This window comes from Leptinotarsa decemlineata, unplaced genomic scaffold (genome assembly GCF_025532065.1).
Source record: "Leptinotarsa decemlineata unplaced genomic scaffold, Ldec_3_MD MMD2_tig00078422_RagTag_RagTag, whole genome shotgun sequence".
NCBI classification, from domain to species: domain Eukaryota; kingdom Metazoa; phylum Arthropoda; class Insecta; order Coleoptera; family Chrysomelidae; genus Leptinotarsa; species Leptinotarsa decemlineata.
Window position 1 is genome coordinate 4,412,394 of NW_027412747.1, and position 20,311 is coordinate 4,432,704.

At 34.3% G+C, this 20,311-nt stretch overlaps 1 protein-coding gene across 2 annotated transcripts in view; it reads right to left on the minus strand.

The window, feature by feature from the left end:
* Positions 1–18,481, minus strand: part of LOC111504794 (uncharacterized) — a 41,106-nt gene extending 22,625 nt beyond the window's left edge. The window contains exons 1-2 of one of the 2 annotated variants that reach the window (XM_074185986.1): positions 18,253–18,481; positions 4,246–4,744 (exon numbers count right to left, since the gene is read on the minus strand). In XM_074185986.1, the coding sequence (XP_074042087.1) occupies positions 4,246–4,744; positions 18,253–18,319 (566 nt within the window). In that variant the 5' untranslated portion in view covers positions 18,320–18,481. The remainder of the gene's footprint in view (positions 1–4,245; positions 4,745–18,252) is intronic. The other variant, XM_023159485.2, reaches the window with a different exon arrangement.
* Positions 18,482–20,311: the final 1,830 nt, after the last annotated feature.

Here is a 20,311-nt window from a genome sequence, read left to right on the forward strand (position 1 = left end):
GAGATATCTATATGGATGATTTTTGCACAAGTATAAATTCGGAAAAGGAAGCTGCGCCATTATACAAGGAATCAGTTGATTTATTTCAAGCTGGTTGTTTCGACTTGACAAAAAGGGCTACAAATTCAAAGGCACTATTGAATGACATTCCCATAGAAAAAAGGTTAGCGGGAAATGTATTTTTCTCCTCAGATACACAGGTATTAGGTATACAATGGCATACAGAAACTGACGTTTCCAGTTTCAAGGTGCATAAACCGGATCAGAAATGTACAAAACGAACAATGTTGTCGACGGTGGCTAAACGTTATGATCCGATTGGGTTGTTGGCACCTTTCATTTTGTATTTAAAAATATTGATGAAAAATTTGTGGACATTGAAATTGGAATGGGATGAGATGCCTCCAGAGAATATTTTAGAAATTTGGGAAAAGATACGATCGGAATGGGGAGAACTTGAAAAATTTAAAGTACCTAGGCACATAGGAGCAATAGAACGAAACCCTGTAATGGTTTTAGCTTTCGCGGATGCTAGTTTGAATGCATATGGAGCTGTCGTCTACTTACGCAGTGTACTATCGAATAATGATGTGGAAGTTCAGCTGGTGTGTGCCAAGTCTAAGGTATCTTCGGCCAAACGATTAACCGTTCCACGGTTGGAACTTTTAGCTGCTCTTTTGCTTTCTAATTTGGTTAAATATATTTTAGAAACTCATAAAGAACGGATTTTGATTACAAAAACTTTAGCTTTTTTAGATTCTTCCACTGTTTTAAGCTGGTTAAAATCTTCTCAATCTAGGGATGTATTTGTTGCGAATCGGATCGTTCGAATCCAGGAAAATATACCCGAAGTTTCGTGGTATCACATCGAAGGCATTCAAAACCCGGCCGATTGTTTATCGCGTGGTTTACTTCCTGAACAATTAGTTAGACATCCTCAGTGGTTACATGGACCCGCATGGATAAAATTACCCCCAAATGAATGGCCTTGTTTTCGTGAGGAGGCTAAAAATTTTGGGAAGAAAGATATAATTGTACTGAATAATAATACGGACTTAGATTTTCATCATCCTCTACTAGATTAATTAGAACGGTATTCATCGTGGCATAAAATTTTACGAATAATAGTATGGGTTTTAAGATTTTTGAAAATTATTCCTAATAAGAAAATTATTTCATCAAAGGATCTCCATATTGCGGAGTTGGTTCTAATAAAACTGGTTCAAATTAAACATTTTGATTTTGAAATTCAGATGTTGAAGTCAAATAGATCTGGCTCATCTAGGTTAATCAAATTACACCCTTTTTTGCAAGATGGGTTGCTGAGGGTGGGGGGTAGATTAGCTAATTCAAATTTGAATTTTTGTCAGAAACATCCTTTGATTCTTCCAGCTAAAGATATTCTGACTGAAAAATTGATAGATTTTCATCATAAGATCAATCTTCATACTGGTGCTCACTTATTAGAGGCTATTTCGCGACAGAACTATTGGATTTTAGGAGGAAGAAATTTAATTAGGAGTAGAATACACAAATGCAATCAATGTTTTCGTTTGAAGCCTAAGAATGTAGAACCCCTTATGGCGGACTTACCCGCTGCCACAGTTAGAGAAGCTCGTGCATTCTTACATACAGGGGTAGATTACTTTGGGCCACTTAAAATTACATTGGGTAGGAAGCGAAAGGCATCAGTGCATAAAGCTTATGTAAGTTTATTTATTTGTATGGGGGTCAAAGCTATACATTTGGAATTGGTCAGTTCTTTATCAACGGATCATTTTTTACAAGCTTTCAAAAGATTTATAGCTAGAAGAGGCCCAGTACGGGTTATTTATTCCGATTGTGGGACGAACTTTGTAGGGGCAAAATCAATTCTTAAAGAATTAAATGAACATATAAACTCTCAAGATTTCGTTAATTCATTTGAAACGGAGTTAGGAATAAACGGAGTCGAATGGAAATTTAATACACCTTTTTCTCCGCATCAAGGTGGTTTGTGGGAGAGTAACGTCAAGGCGGTAAAAAATCATATTTATCGGGTAATCGGTAATCAGCTATTAACGTTTGAGGAGCTTTCAACAGTACTGACTCAAATTGAAGCACTATTGAATTCCAGACCTTTATGTCGTTTATCCGCAGATCCCATGGCCCCAGAAGCATTAACTCCAGCACATTTTCTCACATTGGTTCCTTTGCGAGGTCTTCCTTCAGAGTACGTGACAGCGGTTCCTATTAATAGACTCAACCGATTTCAGTTGATCGATAAAATGGTACAGGATTTTTGGAAACGCTGGAGGACGGAATATTTGACGAGTCTACAAATGCGTTCGAAATGGACTAAAGATATTCCTAATATAACTGTGGGTTCAGTAGTTATCCTGAAAACGGATAACGCTCCACCCTTACATTGGCCCTTAGCCGTGGTTTCAGACATACATCCAGGAAAGAATGGCAGGGTGCGGAATGTCACTTTAAAAACCAGCAAAGGAACATTTAAACGTCCTGTTGTAAAGATATGTCCTTTGCCCACCCAATAAATGAAAATTATCTTCTCATTCAATTTTTTTAAATTTTATACTGATGTTTGATTGGATTTTTCGACATCTTTAGTTCTTTGTTTTTTCGAAAAGTCTGACAAAAAAATCAATTTTTCAGGGTGGAGGGTATGTTTTGGCATGTATATATTTAAGGAAAATTCATTTAAGTTTTCGGCAACACCGCTCTCGGTTTTGATAGAATAAATTTACTTAGTTGAGTAGTTTAGTTTTGAAATTAGAAATATTCGGAACGACTGGTTCGGAAAAGAAATAAGATACGCGCTGGTGATTCTATTGTATAGTATAGACTAATGTGTGCATTATTCTTCTGTTGAAATAAGTTTTTTTCAACACTGCTTCTCCTAAAACTCCTTGATCCATCCCTACTTTACCATAATAGTTTCCCTGAAGCAGTTGGATCCCTGAAGCAGTTGGATCCTATAGCAAAAAACGAGAAAGGAGTAAGTCTCAATCCTGGGTTTATTTAACCATCACTGAGTTATTATTCAATGTATTCTGTGTTTTGAATTTATCATATCCATTACAGAACATAACACATATTTTGGCAATATAATAATCAAACTGAAATTCACATTTAATATAAGCTACAACCCCATCGTTTTGATTATATGATCTCTTATATAGGTTTTGGGAACTGGGTTATAGGTTCAGGAGAAGACTATTGTTTAGATCAAGTTGTTCGTGGAGGATGATAGAATTGGGATTCTTTTTTGATTTGTTTATTTTCATAGATTCCGACAGATTCATCATTTACCTTTTTTCGCACGTGTGGAGGATTTTTAAATTATCTTATCCGAAATGACGGATATAAAATCATTATTGTACGAATATCTTCAAAATTCAAAACATAAAATAAATAAAGATAATTTAAAAATCCTCCAAACATGCGAAAAAGGGAAAATGATGAATCTATGGAAGTAAACAAGTCAAAGAAAAATCCCAATTCTATTATTCTCAACGAACAACTTGATCTAAACAATAGTCCTCTCCTTAACCTATAACCCAGTTCCCAAAACCTACATTATATCAAAAGACAATGTAGGTACCAAATTATTCATGATCAGATGGCAACGTAGGTATAAATTACTCAGATTTAAATGTAATATAGTTACTTTTGAAATTGGTGTAATGACCGACACTAGTCAACAACAGGAAAATAGACAAAAGTGTGTTTTTGTAGTGTATCCTCAGTAAACAAGAATTTCCACAAAATAAACAAGTTGTCAATCAAAGAAGTAAATCCATTCTACTAGGGTTCCAGTTAAAGCTCACAGTATTTTTCAAATTCGAAGTGAACTGTAGTATTATGTTATTTTTGGTAATTAACTGATCTGAAGTGTGTGCTAATCACACTTGAGATCAATTCTGATCACATTAGTGATTTATAAATATTTACAGAATATACATGTTTTTTATGCCTTAGCAAATGAATTTCTGATCATCCGATTCTTGATAATTCTTTTCAGGATCAGTTTTGTTCAGTCAATTGAGAACCAACTCGAATGACTTTTTTTATTTTTTGGCCAGACTTTTCCACTTCAATTCATTTTTCAATTTGATCAAATCAATATTTCAACTTCTGATTTTGTCTTTGATCAATTTATCAACTGCCACACTGTAATAAAGTATAGAAACAATCATAAATTATTGGTAGCAATAAAAAATATACTTAAATGAATTGGCTTACACATCTGATTCATATCCTCTCCCGCCTTTTCCGCAAAGAATCGCTATAACTCCCAAGGCAGCAGCAATGACCAGAGACGAAAGCGGAATGAAGAGGATAAAATCACAAGTGATCGTCTTCCCAAACACCGTACCCATGAATTCCATACTGATCTTTCCCGACAAAGTCCCATTATCAAACCAAAATCGCCTTTCCGATATAAACGTTTCGTTTTTGTATGAACGTTTTTCAGGCTTGGATAAGTCCAAAACCAACATTTTTTGTTCTTCACTCGATAACGTAGCATCAGTCTGATTCATGTCGAGAATCGCCTCTATTGTAATATCGTCGATAATTATATTTCGAGTTGAAGTTTCTCGGTTTGTCACTTCTCGTAGTTTTAGGTTGGGTGTTGCGTACAGTACACAGCGACGACCAAAAATTTTTGAGATGTTTCCATATCCATATGAGGATATAAGTGAGTTGATGGCTGTTAGCAGAAATATCGACACATGGAGAACTGAAAAATAGAATTAATCAAATGCAAAAACAAAAAATAAAAACATGTCTGAAAAGTGTCTCATAAACGACATATTATCAAACAGATTTAAATTATACAATGCATTCATAAAGCAAGTAATCAGATTTATGAAAATGCAAATGATCAGTTCAAGAAAAAGAGCATCAATGAATCATGCTCGTGTAGATGTGATCTACATTTGGATATTAGGATATGCTGCCACTGACATACTTTGCTTAATCCATCAATAACATCGCTCGTTTTTTGGAAATGACTTCCAGAACGAATAATAATTTAAAAAAATTCATTAAACACTAAAGAATATGAGTTGACTCGTGGTTTTTGCCAAAACTTTATATTGGACAAACTGGGAAAAACTGTTTCCAAAAAGTGGATGAACATGGGAGTAGTTTTTCGAATTTGAAGATCAATGCCACATTAGCAAATCATCTTTTGGTAGAGAAACATGAGTTCAATCACGATTATGACGTATTATTACATTTGGAAGAGGAAGGTTTGAAACTCAATCTTTTGAAATGCTTGGAAATTGATAAATTCAAGAATTCTGGTAATTCACTGGATCACCAAAAAGAATTGAATTATTTTCCTCGCTTGACTTTGTTTTCTAATATGGAAATTAGTAACTAGTTCATCACTGAGTTGTTTTTTTAAAATTTTTAATAAGTTTATACCTAAACTCTGGTGAAATTGTTAGTCATTAAGTAGGTAGAAGGTCATATTGTCCAAATTGTTTATCATATAAAGCACTATTCACTACTTGGTGTAAAACAAAGTCGCTTCCCGCTGTCTGTCCCTATGTATATCTTCAAAACTACGCAAGGGATTTTGATGCGGATTTGTTTCATAGATTAAGTGACTCAAGAGAAAGGTTTATATCTATATGTTACGGTTAAAATATTTACTTGGCTAGTATATAAACTAGTTGGATAGTATACAAACATCCAACCTCCTGGCTATTTTGATGAAAAATCATATTTTCTCTAAAATAGCTACGAGTAATGGCTGGTTTGTATACTATCCAGCTAGTTTATAAACTATACAAAATTTATCGCTGAAACTCAAACCATAAGGAAATTACACAAATTAGCTAGCATTGTTGGCTAGTTTGTAAACTATCCACATTAGTTGGATAAAGTGTGAACCTAATATTGGTAGTAATACAAAATAACCAACGAGTTGGTTGGTATGTAAACCAACCAACGCGAGTTGGTTATTTCAAATTTGTTTAAAAATAGGAATCGGGTTATTAAAAATTATTCAACAGCAACAATTTGAAAAGCTATTATTAGAAGTTTAAGACCAAAAGTCGCAAAATTCAAAATTGATGAATGATAGCGATTATAGTGAACTTTTGCAACGTATCAAGAGAATACGCGAAACTGGACCCGACAGTAGTAACAAGAGTGATTATCATGTGATAAATACTTATGATTTACAAAGAATCGAATCATTTTATGTAATTCTACATAGAAGATCTGGAAAGATTATTTTACGTTCAAATGAATGTTATGATGCGATTAAAGCTGCCCATCAGGGACCTGGGCATGGAGGGCGTCAAGCAACAACAAAATTATTAAACGAAAAGTATCACAACTTAACACAGGAAATGGTAAAATTGTTCATTGAAACTTGTGAAAACTGTCAGCTTAAACGGAACAAAACTAAAAAGGGAATTGTTGTCAAACCAATTGTTTCAAATCATTTAAACTCTCGATGCCAAATCGATCTCATCGACTTACAAACTAGACCAGATGGTGACTACAAATTTATTTTTGTCTACCAAGACCACCTAACCAAATACGTCAGGTTGAGAGCGCTAAAAACAAAGAAAGCTAAAGAAGTAGCTGAGCACCTATTAGAAGTATTTGCAGACTTAGGAAGCCCTTGCGTGTTGCAGAGCGACAATGGCCGAGAATTTGCAAACCAGGTGGGTATTAGGGTAAAAGGCATGCTAGAAAGGACATGGCACTGTTTATGGGCATTTTGGCCCTCTGTATTTTTTATATCTTGTAGCTGACATAAAAAAATTTTTTCCTTTGCGCTAAAGTCCTAGCTCTACTGGGTGTACCGGAAAAATGGGCCCAAAGTTGAGATTTTGAATTTTACATGCATTTTGAACTGCCATGTCCTTTATTTACAATTCCCTAAATGTTGCTTATATGGATGAAATAAAACAAAATCAATACTTTTTGATTTTTTAGGTGATTGAGGAATTAGTTGGAATGTGGCCTGACTGCCATTTTGTGCATGGTAAACCGAGACATTCCCAATCACAAGGTTCAGTGGAGAGGGCGAACCAAGATATAGAGAACAAGTTAGCGTCGTGGATGAAAGATAATAAGTCGACAAAATGGAGCGAAGGTTTAAAAATCGTTCAATTTCAAAAAAATCGGTGGGTAGGCTTGTATTTTGAAATCTAAGAAAAGGAACTGTGTTTTTCTAATTCATTTGCCAGTTGTGAAAACGACGCAGCGGCATAATTTTGGATCTGTTTTGTTTGCGTAAGTATAGGTGAATAGAACAGCGACTCTGTGTTTGTATAAGTTGAATTTCATCTCAGTTCATTGTTTTTTGTAGCTGCTTTCATTCTGGTATTGGACGCAAACATTAAATCCATACGTACAGAAGAAGAACTGGAAACATTATTATCTTCCAGTAATGACACCGAGGATAAAGTGGAAAAAGAATCACATTCTTCGAATAATTTTGTACCCGATGAAAAATCTACCGTCACCGCGCTTCGCCCTACCGGTAAACATTTATATACAGATCACTAATACACTCTTTCTTACAGATACACATACACAAACATAGTTCGCGATCGAAAGACACTTGTCTCCGGTAATGTTAAGGGGACTCTCATGCATACATTGTACTCAGTGAATTCACGATAAACAAAATAACATATTACGAAAGTAAAAGCACCTAAAGGCTGACTTTCGACCGCAAGTGGTCAGATGTAAATCTTGCTGAAGTGTCCATTAGTAGGTTGAGGTTCACTCATAAAACTGGGGCTGGATTTACAAAATGGGATGTTCTGCACACAGTAACCGGTAGGGAATCAAATCAAATCAAATTTTATTGAATCCGTGTTTCTATTATACAATGGATTGGAAGTGTCTGGTGAGGTGTAAAACCCACTGACTACAAAAAAAAGTTACTCCTGAAGTATTAGTTTACAAGTTAAAGATCAATTACATTGACAAAATAGAATGTATACACATACACACATGGACATACTACATTGGTGAGGATGTAACCCTAATATTACTCACCGACACATAAAAACAAGTATACAAGACATGTTGGTATAAATATAAAAAATCATAAAGCACAATAATCACTATGAACTGAGTTAACTTTACTAAAAAGAAAGTCATCAAATTCCTCTAGGCTATAAAAACAATGATTAGTTGAAATTTTCTTTAACCTACTTTTGAAAATTTCGTACGTGTTACCATTTTTTATATTATCAGGAAGCCTATTGAAGTGAGACGCTCCAATTATCAGAGGTAATTTTTTGTGGAAAGTGTGGTTCGATTTTTTTTGCAACAAGTCGTTTTTATGCCTTGTGTTGTGGTTGTGAATATGAGAATTTTTTGGCAGTTTATTTCGGTTTCGGTAGATATGACAGTTAGAGTCTTTTGGATTTTGTATACATCGCAACATGAGGTTTGATAAGGTAGGTCAAAAATTAATCGTGATATTCTTTTTTGTAATTCAAACACCCTTTGATTATCACGCTCTTGCCCCCACACTATGATACTATAGGAAATCGCAGAGTGAGCATATGAATAATAGACACTCAATAAAGTATCCCTATCTAGCATAGATTTCAAAACAGACAATAGATAGGAACACTGGTTGATTTTTTTACAAACACTACTAATTTGTGCCTTCCAGGATAGATTACAGTCGAATATGGTTCCGAGAAATTTTGCGGACTTCGATGTACTGATTAAAGTGTTATTTAATAATATTGAGCAATCTGATGGTAATCTTTGAGCTTATTCTTATTATTTAGGTATTCAATGCAAACCGATTTCGAAACATTCAACATTGATCTATTACAATAGCACCAATCTTTGAATTGGTTTAGTGTTCTGGTGAATGCGAATTTTGAGTGATCTGATTGTGCATGTGTCATCTGCATACATGAGAACTTTTGCCTCAGTTAGATATTTAGGAAGATCGTTAATAAATATGAGAAAAATTAATGGACCAAGGACACTGCCCTGAGGGGTTCCAAGATCCATATCAAATTCATTTGAAAAAACATCATCAATTTTCACTATAATCTTTCGGTTTTCGAGGAAAGAGAACAACATTAAGGCAGCCACGAATACCCACGAATACCCGTGTTAGGAATCACACGTTGAAAGGTAATACCTCGTTAGTCCTTAGCTCGCACAAGTTTCTCAACTTCTAAAAGTTGTCGTTCGTATGGGGGCGACAGCTGATTGAGGGAAAACAGATTCTAAAACAGACAGACAGATTTTTTTTTCTGAGACGAAAGACATTTCGGCTGTATCAAATGCCCGTGTTAGGTCGAACAATACTGATACCACATATTCACCATGATCCATTCTTTCAAAAATGCCACACTTGATTCAGTGGAGAAGCCATTTCTGAAACGGTGTTGATTGTTTGTTATTGAATTGAAAGAACTCAAGGTGCGTATTCCCCAAAAAAGCGAGCACGAGCGAGCATTCGTGTATGTTTGCTCGTGTTCGCTCATGTTCGCTCGTGTTTGCTCGACATATTGATGTCCCGTCCATACCAGAGCGAATATCCTCAAGTTCGTAGTTGTAGTTGATCCATCTACTTTGTGAGAGCACCTTTTGATGTATCGCCTTCTTCTCGATCTTTTCTGAACGCGAACAAGCATACGTTCGCTCGCTCGCTAGCCCGTACTCACCAGACGATTATTGATGCAGAATGCTCGTTCACTCTTGTTCGCTCGTGCTTGCTTTTTTTGTGAATACGCACCTTCTCAGATACGCTTCCATTCTTCGAGAAACCACTTTTTCAATTATTTTAGAGAAAATACTAAGTAATGAAATTGGTTGGTAGTTTTTAACATTACTAGGATCACCCTTTTTGTACAATAAAATAACAGAGGCTAGTGATGCAGGTATTTCATCCAAACCTGTAGATTTTTTTTTGGTAATGGTTCAATAATTTCATTAACGTCATTGACATTCACAGGTCTAAAAAACATAGTTTGTATTACAGGGTCCCTTGTGGTGCAGCAAATACTCAAATTATTGTCAAAAAAATCTAATAACTTTTCATGAATTGCCGTAGATAGATATTCCCAAAAGCAGCAGATTTTTTGGTAGTATTAGTTATTACTTTGCCGGTCGCATTGTTTACTATAGACCAAGCTGTTCTGTTTTTATTATTCGACTATTCAATGATGTTTTTGTAATGTTTTGCAATTCTATTTGTTTATTCACTTCTTTTTTCAGGCGTTTGTAATTACTATTTAAATTTACATCTGCCACTCTTTTTCGTAGCCAGTCTGAGTTACATAATTCTCTTTTTTTTCGTTGAGTTCATGTCAGAAAATCATCCAAAAAATTTTCAAAAACAGCATTGACGTCATCACTTATATTAATATTGAAACTTGATTTGGAAAGCTGATATCTGAATTCGTTCATGGAACTCTCATTGAAACTTTTGAAAGAATGTATGTATCCTTTGAAAAAAATGAAAATTTTCAGTGTCTTTAGGTAAATTAACGTGCACTATTTGACAATAATGATCTGACAGACCTAAATCGAAATTGAATATTTGGAAAATACGTGGTATGTTGGTAATTATATAATCTATTGAGGTATAACTGGTATACGTGATGTTAGTATACATTCTTGTGAATTCTGTGATCAATGATGTATTTCCAAAGAAACTCAACACATCAGAAAACATTTTTGAACTGAGCGTGTTACTGAGCGTGTTATTGATCAATATTCAAATCGCCACCAATAATTACGAATTTTAATTTTTTCAATGCCAAGCTTAGAAGTTTGGAAAACTGTGTAAAAAACAGTTCTGTATACTGTATCATTCGGATCATTAGAAGGGGGCCTGTAGATGTTTACAACGCAATATTTTTTTTATATGACAATGCGCAGCATTCGATTATCATTTCGATGCTTTAAGATTTGATGAGTTCAATAGGAATACATTCAGAAAATATTGTATTTTTGACAAAAATGGAAGCACCACCATTACTGTGCCGAGTACGAGAGAAGAGAGATTTGAAATATGCAATGAATATATTATCTAAGTCAGTGTCCTTATACCAATGCTCGCCAATCAACAGAAATGTTAAATTATATTCGCTGTGGTGCTGATTTTTTCAGAAATGTTGAAAGAGTACTCTCCGTTTCGTTTGCAGAGAATCTAAATACGTGAAGATATCCCAGTTTTGGTACGGTCTTGATGTCATTCGTTCTGTTTCTTTCAATGATAATATTATATTTTCGTCTGTCTTTATACGTCTGATTCCCTTGTCTAGACGATGATTTGCGTTCGTCTGCAGACAATTCAATTTGGTTTTTTGTCAAGTCTTTTTTGCTCTGATGGTTGTTTTGCCCGGAAGATATTATCTCAGGGCACTTGACCTTGGGGGAGGGAGGGGAGGAAAGGCGCTTCGCCCTTAATCACTTCATGATTAGCAGCGATCGCACGCGTTTATATGCATATTTAGTATCAGCATTGCATCCGTGCGGAGCCGGGGCGGTAACAAGTTAGGTATAATTCAGTAAGTATAAACACGTCTGAGAAACAGGTATTGCGGTTCTATGAAGTATGACTTCAATAAGATATACCTCTTCAGTGCCTCTCAGAACTGTATTTGTACATGTGTACTGGTAGTATAAAAAAGTATGCATTGCAACAATATCTTATTTATATGTTTGGAAACATTTCACGAATATATTACTTAAATATTATTGAATTTTGAATTGGATGTCTCTTCATAATATTTTTGAAAGAATAACATTTTTTGATTTTCTAAACTGGTTGATTACTTTTTTGATTTACTATTTTGAAATAATAATAATAATTGAATATACAATATACACCAATCATTTCAAATGAAACACGTAATTATTCAGATGAACTGATTACCAAAAATTCGCAATACACACACATCAACTTTTTGTGATCGTTGCGTCTGGTATTCTTGCATCTAGTGTGAATTTTCATCAATCGGATGTTTTGCTGATTAAAATTCACATTCATATTGCAGAATTCAGTTCTACAGTATTTCTTGAGGATGATATTTACCTCACTGAAACTATTCTATGAACAAGAATGTCCAATATTCGAAACTACAGATAGTCTTGTTGAATATTTTCTGGAACCGCTTCGTAAGCCTACCTTGCTTCAGTTTATCTATCACACATCTCGATTCTCTCATTTTCACTTTGATCTGCCTAAAGTATCTATCGAAAATATACTACCCCCATCAGAATAAAGAAGTCTCCTGTTGAATAAAAGTGTTTTCAGTGAATTCATTTTACGCCAGACGTTCCAGCTTCTACCAATCAATTCTGCTCACAGTAGATTGTGAAGAAGATGCACAATTTATGTACATTCCATATAATAATCTGCATTACACTTGATGCGTACGCATCAATATCCCGGGCTGAAAAGTCCCGGGCTTAAGAAAGAAAACGCCTTTTTTTTTTGTTCAATATTGGCTCAATCCATCAACTCAATCCACATCAAGAACCACTTAATCATTTCAGTGCCGCTCTAATATTTCAATATCACTTGTAGAACGATTTATCTTTTGTCTCGAAATCGACCTCAGTTTCAGCAATATCCTCTTCAAGCGAAATTTCTCACCGATGAATCTTTTTTCGAGGTCTGTGAACAGCCAGTAATCGCTGGGAGCCAACTCTGGTGAATACGGTGGATGTGGGAGCAATTCGAAGTTCAATTCATGTAGTTTTGCCATTGTTTCGATCGACTGTGACACGGTGCGCTGTCTTTATGAAAAACAAATTTTCTTTGTCGTTTCTTTGCAATTTCAGTCTTCAAACACTCCAATAACGCCATATATATATATATATATATATATATATATATATATATATATATATATATATATATATATATATATATATATATATATGCAGTCCGTTCCAACGAAAACTTGACCCCCCTGTAGGTCATAAACGGATGTGTCATCGGAAATTTCAAAGCACCCGTCAATTTTTCTCTAGGGGGACTTATTCTGATATGGAAATCATACCCGAAACTTCACCCTCCTGCGGTTAGCAACTGCCCCCAAATGTTTTTCAATGACATGGGGGACTTTTGTCCCTCAATTACTTCTGTGATTTTTTATGAAATTGGTTCATTCGTTATCGAGAAATTGAATGTTGAACGTTTTATTTAAGAAAAAACAGAAAATTAGCTGTCGCTCATTTTATTGAGAAAATCAACAGGAGTGATATCACTGGAAATACCATCAACAGACAAAATGTTTAAAATGACCTTTATTCAATTCCATACAATAATACAGTCTACTTTCGACAGTGTTCCTTACATTATTGAAGATGTCCGGAGTCAGAAATCGGCATTCCCGAATAATTCTCTGTCGCAGGTCTTCTTGATTTGTAGAATTGATTAAATCAGTAGTAAACGTTTTGAAATGGACAACACTGTTAGTTTTTCTGCACTGGTAATTTTTGTTGAATATAGTTGTCGCAGAACAAAAAGTAGATAGTTGGCCACTGTCACTTCTTCGCGAGTTATCATTATTCAGTTATCCTTGTTCACTATGTTTCAACGTGGTATATTTTACTGAAGAAAGAATAGAAACTGTTGCAACCTTTTATCGAAATAATAAATGTGCTAAAGGTGCTGCAAGAATTCATAATACGAATCATCCGGACTTGAGCCATAAATACGTTAAACATTTAATGGATAAGTTTCGAACTTCAGGTTCTGTTCACAACAGAAAACATCCAGTCTTTTCTGAAATGACGGAGTTGAAGTTGCAGTTTTAGGACATGTACAAATGGATAATCGACAATCTATTAGACAAGTGGCTGAAGCGTCTGGTGTATCAGCTTCTAGTGTTTTTCGGATTTTGAAAGCCTACAAATTCCATCCTTCCGAAATAAGGTTACTTCAGGAATTAAACGAAGATGATCCTGATCATCTGAAATTGACCAATAACCCAAACCTATTATACAATACATGTTTTTCAGACAAAAGTTCTTTCATGTTGAATGGTGAAGTGAATAGACATAATTGTCGTTACTGGAGTGATGTGAATCCTCATTTGGTGATGGAAACGCATTCACAAACTCCACAAAAATTGAATGTCTGGGCCGGCATCCTTGGTAATCATATTGTTGGACCAATCTTCATTGAAGGTAATCTCAATGGAGACACATACTTAAACCTTACAAGACTGTGTAGATTCTATGATTACACACATTTTAAAAAATTATGACAATTTAGTAGAAAATGAAATAACATATCAGCAGGATGGTGCATCATCACATTTCGATGTTCGGGTAAGACCGTTTTTGGACGAACGTTTGCCAATGCGTTGGATCGGCAGAAGGGGTCCAGAGGAGTGACCAGCTACCTGACCTGACCCCCTGATCTCACACCCATGGACTTTTTCTGTAGGGACACCTGAAGTCAAAAGTGTACTCTACTAAGCCTACAAATCTAGAAGACTTGCGACAGAAAATTGTTCGGGAATGCCAATTTCTGACTCCGGACATCTAGATTACTGTACGGAACGCTTTCGAGAGTAGACTGTATTATAGTATGGAACTAGAAGGAGGTCATTTTGAACACTTCATCCGCTGATTGTCTTGCCATTGATATCACTCTTGTTGATTTCCTCAATAAAATGAGTGACAGCGATTTTCTGTTTTTTCTTCAATAAAACGTTCAACATTTAATTTCTCAATAATGAATGAACTAATTTCGAAAAAAATTACAGAAATAATAGAGGGACAAAAAACCTTTCAGATGATGTATCACTCAACCCCTAATGCCATTGAACAAATAACAATTTAGGTGTTCTTTGAAATTTTCAATTACACGTTTCTGACTTACAGAGGGGGGGTACAGTTTTTGTTGGAACGCCCTATTCCTTCTCAAGATAGTTGATGAATATTACACCACGTACATCCCAAATAACGAGGCTATAACCTTTCCAGCCGATTGTTGTGTTTTCGGGCGCTTTGGAAGAGGTTCTCCAGTTGCTCTCCACTCAGATGACGTTTTTTTTATTCAGGAGTGGAGTGATGAATCCATCCATTGTCACAAATCGACACAAAAATGTCGATTTGATATGTTTAAACATAGCCAAACTCTGCTCAGAATCATCAAGACGTTCTTGTTTAGGGTCAACAGTGATCTTGCTCGGCATCCACTTTGAACAGAGATTTTTCACAGTCAAATGCTCATGCAATATGAAGCCAGCCCTTTTTTTATATGTTTATAATGTCAGGTAACTCACGCAACTTCACTCTTTGATCATTCAAAACGATTTTGTGGACCACGGTTGAAGTCAGCAAACTGATGTTTAATTGGTGTTTCTGATGGAGCGCAGTCCCATCAAGAAATGAGTTGAATGTCATGAAATTTCAACAGCTTTCTTGGTAGGTTCATACTACATGAAAAAGCGGTGAATGCTTGACTAGCGCCATCTATTTGTTAGACCCATGACGTTTCAACCCACGTAGTATACCGAAAACAAAAAATTGAAATGGAAAACAAATGCCAAAAAATATCTTCAAGCAATAAACGCTACAGTAGAGGGGCAAAAAACAGTAATGAAAGTGGTCAGATATGTTAACAATATACGACTTATTTTTATCAATTTACCGAAATGGTTGAAATAATTTCATTCATTATCTGTTCTTTATATTTCAGTATATTTCACAAATAACAAACTAATCAATGGAATACTAATATTGTTATGCACTGTACTATATGGATATAATTTGGGATACATTTTTGGAAACAGTTCAGAAAGGTAACTCCAGAAAGTGTAAAAAATGAGATGTTTTATGTGTGTAATTAGTTATACCCATCGAATCACTGTTATTGTGAATACAAGATTGATCCCTTTCCTGAGACGATGAGTGTTCAGTACGTGTCGTCTGATTCACGATAGAAAACACACATTGAAAACATGTGTTTTCTACTGGTATTTCTCACTTCGCATAAGTTTTGACTTTTCAGGGTTGTCATCGCTGTAACTTATCGAAATGAACTAAACGTTATCTTTTTCTCGCCTACTCTTCAATCATTTTTCTATTGTAGTGATTGAAAATAACCAAAAAATGTAAGGAAATACGAGATGTTAAAATAACATGCCGATATTCAAAGAGGTTGATTATGGATACATTTAAATGAAAAAAAAAATAAAAAAACTTATAAATATACCTCTATTATATTTATGAAGGAATTGAAAAAATTATGATAACTTTGTTAAAACTAGATATTTCTGTGAAAGTCTCAATACATATTTTTTGCTATACAACATAATTCTTATACTTTCTATATTCCTGGTCATACCAGGTTATAAAAAAGAAGAACTTTGAGAAATTTCAGAACCCTCTAGTTCAAAAGTTAATGCATGTATGTGTCTTTTTAATTAAAATGTATCCAAAAATAGCTTTAGTAGGTTATATTAGCATGTTATTGAGACGAATTGAATCTAATATAGGAATGTAGGTTTTCATGGTTGGTTTTCAGGTTTTGCCATGGTCTTCTTTGGTTACAATCTCTAAAGGTTCCAAATACCACTGAAGATGACTGCCACAGTTGCAGTTGAAACGTTTGGAGATTGTCAAAAAATGGTTTTCATTCCATACACCTAATTAAGATTTTTCAGAAGAATCATATTATTATTTTGATATACGAGTATGAACATACAAAATATCGTTTTGTTGAATTCAGTGATACTTTTGGGAAAAATGCAGATTGACTTTCTATTTCTCCATCTTCAAAATTGTGAAATACTTTCGAAAAAAAAGGAAATAAAATTAGTTTGAAATAAACTTGTTACAAAGATGTGTTGTTGTTCATACATAGAAATTACTTTCAGACACAAACAACTACTTTCAAATAAACATTGAGTTATACAAAAATATTTTTTTCTATTTAGTTTGTACTCTAAACATTCGTTATGGAATTAAATGAAATCTCATGCATAGGAACACGTTTGAGTAAAATATATGAAAGAGTTACGATATACAATTTCATTCACATGAAACACTGCCATCCTCAATCGGAGTTTTGGAACAAGTCAAAATCTCAAACCAAGGATTATAGTGATCCATTTGAGTAAAATTTACATCGTAACTCTTTCATATATTATATGACTGATATCTGATTCAATTCCATAATAACTGTTTGGGGTACAAACTGAATAGAAAAAAGTTGTTTTCCTATAATACAATGTTCTTATGAAAGAAATTGTTTCAGAAGTACTTTTTCTTTCGTGCGACTCAATATTCATGAAAAGTATTTGTTTCGAAAGTACATTATTTTTCGAGCAATTCAATGTTCATATGAAAGCATGTAGTTGTTTCTAAGGACTTTTTCTTTCAGACTACTGTATCTGAAAATAATTTCTATCTCGGAGTTTATTTTGAACTAACTTGATTTTCTGATTGATTCGACTGTTACTTGATGAAGATCCATAGTAATTTCAAAAACTTCACCTCACGATTTGATCTTCACAAACTTTATTTTGAAAAATGTTGTGAAACATGTTATGATATATTATTCAAAATAAAATTTGTGTTTATTTTGAAGAATGTTGTGAAACATGTTGTGATATATTTTTCAAAATAAAGTTTGTGAACATCAAATTGTGAAGTGTAGTTTTTGAAAAAATACCTTGATTTATTTCAGCCTTTGAAAGCTTCTCACAATGTTTGTATCAAGATGGAGAAGTAGAACTCCGGAATGCTTTTTCCCCAAAAACTAATCTCCCCTAAAAAAATTATCCAATTCCATTTTATTGTGATGTTTTTTTGAAATATCAATTCATTTCACTGAAAATGTGCAAGTTTGCCCTTTTCACAGCTCTATAGAGTTGTCTTTTACAAAATTTTTGCAGACTATAGAATGTGAAAGTGATACCTAAAAAAACAAAAAACGATGAAAAATATTTATTTTCCTTAACGGTTTCCATTTCATTTAGGTGGGATATTTTTGAATGAGTAGGTACCTACATTTGTTTAGACCATACATGATACAGTTTTGTTAAATTCATTGATAATGTGTTATCAAATATACAATCATGTTTTATCTGATGTCTTATCTCTCAAATTCCCCGGTTCAGATCTAATCATGATTTCACCAATAGTTTTAGTCATGATAATTCAACAGATTCAATTCCACTGTCAACACTGTTTCGAAAAAATTATACTCACTTCCGGCGCCAAAAATTCAAACTATCGAACAAAAACGCAGCTACTAACCTTTCCATAGCGAGCTAACTCGATGTGTTTCCTTTTCCACATACTGATAATATTTCCTGGACCACATATCAAAACAATCAAGCCTGTCACTTCGAAACACAACCGCAAACTGAAGAAGTTATGATCGAATCCACATATAAATAAATATTACAGCATTTCAGGGAGTGCGTTTATTTGGATATAATGTATTCATGACGAGGCACGCCCTGAAGTCGAGTGGCAACCAACCTTACAAACACTAAACTATATATTGCTACGAGTATACTACAGCAGTTGGAGTGAGAATTCGATCCGGACTTCTACAGGGTGATTCAAAGTTTAGTTGGTGAAAAATGGTTATAGGCAGGAGATATCACATATAAAATGAAACCTAGGGTTATTACCTAGGGTTATTACAGTATGAGATCTCATAGGTTAATTTCAATAATGAAACAAATAACTTTTCAGGTTGTGAGGAATCATGAATGAATCTGCAAAATTTTCAAACTCCAACGTTTTTCTTCGCCGCACCGACAATTAAAAGTACCAACCTAGTACATTTTGGGTTTCTACTACTAGATCATTATATACTCTATACTCGAAAGTAGATGTTTTGGATACATTTTTTCCCGTTAGTATATGAAAAAACGGTGAATGTTTTTACTGCTGTTTTCACTTGGTTTTTTTTTCTGTAGAAGTGGAAAACCCCAAAATTAGTTAATTCCTTTTTGAAAATATGGCCCGTTCAGTTAACCGAAAATCTTATCTTATGTATACTTATGAATGCGAAAGTTACTCACTTATCAGTCACGCATTTATCTCTGTTTCTCCGTACTGGTGAGTCCTAGGAAACTAAAACTCAGTATATAGGTGCTTCTTAGGTCTTAAATGCGCAATAAGAAAGGATTTTCAAATATTCCAACTGGGGCGTTCCTCGTGAGGGTACAAGGGGGGCGTTTACATATGAAAATTACCTTTTCATCACTGTTTTTCTGTTTCACTATATTTTCGGAGGCTGAAATTTTGTTTGAAGGTTTGTTTTATGTTGTATATTTGCCATAAGGAAGGAGTTTTGAATATTCCAACTGTGGCACCAGCTACGGGGAAAAAGGCGCACCCATAAAATAAAATAATCTTTTCATCACTGTTTCTGCATGCCCTTCAATTTCCACTGGGTGAATATATATTTAGTAGCACCTGTGCGGAGACGGGGCGGCTTGCTAGTTAACTATATAAATGTATTTATATTTTTTGAAAACTGTCATTGTGACAAAAGAAAATGTATCTCTTACCGTTGTGAAGTTTTTTACAAGGAATGAGTTTATCGTCTTTAAAAGTGATTCAAAAAGGTGCTGAGGTTGAAGTTTATTCATCTGAAACTGAAGATTGAAAGTTTTCCATTTGAGTGAAATTTATTATCAATATTATTTTATATATAACATTGGGAAGCTTTTCTGTGAATGAAATATGTTTCACTTCCATGACAAATATTTGCTGTACAGACTGAATGTGAGAAAGTGTTTTTGTATGATTCGATTCAGATATATTTGAAAGCAGTTGTTAGGGATTGATTTTATTTCAAATATGTATCTGAAAAACATTTCTTTGCATGGTTTCTACATCTTTGTGAAGACTTTCTGTGCTTTAATGGCATGAACAGAAAAGAAGAGATATGTGACCAACTAATTTTTTCCCAACTATTGAAAATGAAATCTTCAGCATCATAAATAGCTTGAAATCAGAGGTATATGGGGTAGATGAAATCAATATAACTATTATGTATAAAAATTTATTGTCCTTTCATTATTACGGTACTAACTGGTGCATGGAAATATGCAAAAATTATACCCCTACCAAAAAATAATCAACCACAAAATTTTAATGATTTAAGGTCACTAAGTATTCTTCTGACATGTTCCAAGATTATAAAGAAAGTAATGGAAAATCAAATGCGACACTTCATTGATCCTTACAATATTTCGCCACATAAACAGTGTGGTTTTGGAAAAGATGCTATAGATGAAAATGAAGCCACAATTTTAATTCAATTGGATTATTTAAAAGCATTTGACAATATCAA